At 42.9% G+C, this 2,143-nt stretch overlaps 1 protein-coding gene across 1 annotated transcript; it reads left to right on the forward strand.

Annotated features, from left to right (window-relative positions):
• The first annotated feature begins 519 nt into the window (after nucleotides 1–519).
• LOC149751088 (uncharacterized) lies at nucleotides 520–1,332 on the forward strand. The gene has a single exon (XM_089927919.1). It carries the CDS (start codon nucleotides 520–522, stop codon nucleotides 1,330–1,332), a length of 813 nt encoding a protein of 270 aa, XP_089784045.1.
• Nucleotides 1,333–2,143: the final 811 nt, after the last annotated feature.

Below are 2,143 nucleotides of genomic sequence, written 5' to 3' on the forward strand. Positions count from 1 at the left end.
GGACAGTGTCGCACGTGTCAACTAGCTAAGCACAAAAAACAAAATACTGGCCTATACACTCCATTACCTGTCCCAGATCGCCCTTGGCTTGACCTTAGTATCAACTTCGTACTCGGCCTTCCTCGCACATTTCGGAAACATGACTCCATTTTTGTGGTTGTGGATCGTTTTTCTAAAATGGCCCACTTCCTTCCTTGTTCCAAAACTTCTGATGCCTCTCGAGTAGCCAAGATATTTTTTGATGAGATTGTTAAGTTATACGGTTTACCAAAAACCATTGTCTCCGATAGGGATGTCCGTTTCATGAGCTATTTTTGGAAAACCTTGTGGCATCTGGTTGGCACCAAACTTAAATTTTCTACGGCTTATCATCCTCAAACCGATGGCCAAACCGAAGTCGTCAACCGAAGTCTAGGTAACCTTCTGCGTAGTCTAGTCGGGGATCACAATCGTAACTGGGATTCTATTCTGCCTGTCGCCCAATTTGCATATAATTCATCAGTCAATAGATCTATCGGGATGAGTCCATTCGAAGTGGTCCATGGTTATAAAGCTCGCAAACCTGTAGATCTCCTACCTATGTCCCCCCATATTCGCATTTCTGAGTCTGCACATGCATTTGCACAGCACATTCATAATCTGCATCAGGAAATTAGCAAGCGCATTCATATGAGTAATGCTCAATATAAGCTACAAGCTGACTCTCATAAGCGAGATAAATCATTTCAAACTGGGGATTATGTGATGATACGTATTCGGCCTGAGCGGTTTCCATCTGGAACCGTCAAAAAACTGCAGGCTCGTAGTGCTGGGCCCTTTCGGGTATTGCAACGCGTGGGTACTAATGCTTACGTTCTTGATCTTCCCTCTGATTTTGGTATTAGCTCCACTTTTAATATTGAGGATTTGGTTGCTTACAAGGGCCCCCTTTCTATTCCTACTGACCCTTTCACTCCGCCATCACTTGAGCTTGAGGATACTCCTCTTCTTGATTCCATCCCATCCCCGACCAATCTAGCTTTACCACCAGCACAAAAAGAACATATTGATGCCATTTTAGATGAGCAGACTGTTTCTACCAGTGATTGGGGTGTTCAGCGTTTTCTGGTTCGTTGGCGAGGACGCCCGGAGTCTGATACTACATGGATTACCCGTGCGGAGTTACAGCGCATTGACCCAGATCTTTTGGAGTACTACCAGAGTCATTCGTCGGGGTCGACTTCTTCTTACCCGGGGGGAGTTGGTGCGGACACGAATACTGGACTGATTATTTTGCGGGATTATGGTCGTCGCAGGAAGACGGTCCAGCCACTTTCATTGTGGCTGGATTGATTGATGTTTTTCTTTTATTATTATTTATTTTGATAGGATTAGTTTGCATATTGTCTTGTGAGGACCTCTTTCGAATTGTTTTTTTTTATTGGGACTTATTTGTTATTTGGTAGCCCTATATATATATAGGGCATGCATTTGTTATTTTTTTTTAATGAATTATTGCATGAAAATTAATCTTCTTCTTCCTCCTCTCCTCTCCTCTTTCTCTTCTTCTTCCCCTCTTTCTCTCTGCATTCCAATCCCTACATCCGTCCTGCGTCAATCTTTGCATCTTTTAGATCATGTAATTAATTGGAATCTGGATATGCCTTGGTAGGTTGCGTTTTGATTTTTTAAATATAGCCCATCTTTTCTCTCTTTTTTTATCTCCTCCCGCAAGCCCTGGCTTCCATAGTTGTCTCCTTCCAACTCCAACTCTTCTTCCTACAACCCTATCCCTCTTTTGAGTATTCGAGACCCCTCTCTCTCAACCTATAAACCTGGACACTTCCATCATCAGATCTATGGCCAAGTAGACTAAAGAGAGGCACGAGCAACTCGAGAGCTCGTCTCTTAGAATTTGCTCTCCCCTAGGTACTCATTCTTGACCCTCTTGGTCTTGTCATCCTGAGCCCCATTTTTAGATATGGTGTACCCCCATCCCTTTCTTCCATTTTCCTCTACATCACAAATAAACCTTTCTCTGTAAAAGACCGGATTTCAAAACTTTGCTCTAGAACGTTAATAACTCGCATTAGTCCTAGCTAATTAAGTCAAGACTCTAGAATCCATGGCTTAATTATGTTTCTAACCACAAGGACTCCCTTTG

Source organism: Phoenix dactylifera, chromosome 16 (genome assembly GCF_051530095.1).
Source record: "Phoenix dactylifera cultivar Ajwa chromosome 16, Ajwa_hap1_PhDact_Kaust_v1.1, whole genome shotgun sequence".
Classification (NCBI taxonomy): domain Eukaryota; kingdom Viridiplantae; phylum Streptophyta; class Magnoliopsida; order Arecales; family Arecaceae; genus Phoenix; species Phoenix dactylifera.

What these genes read in the sequence shown, in the direction of transcription:
- LOC149751088 (XM_089927919.1), top strand. Translation starts at nt 520, where the DNA reads ATGAGTCCATTCGAAGTGGTCCATGGTTATAAAGCTCGCAAACCTGTA.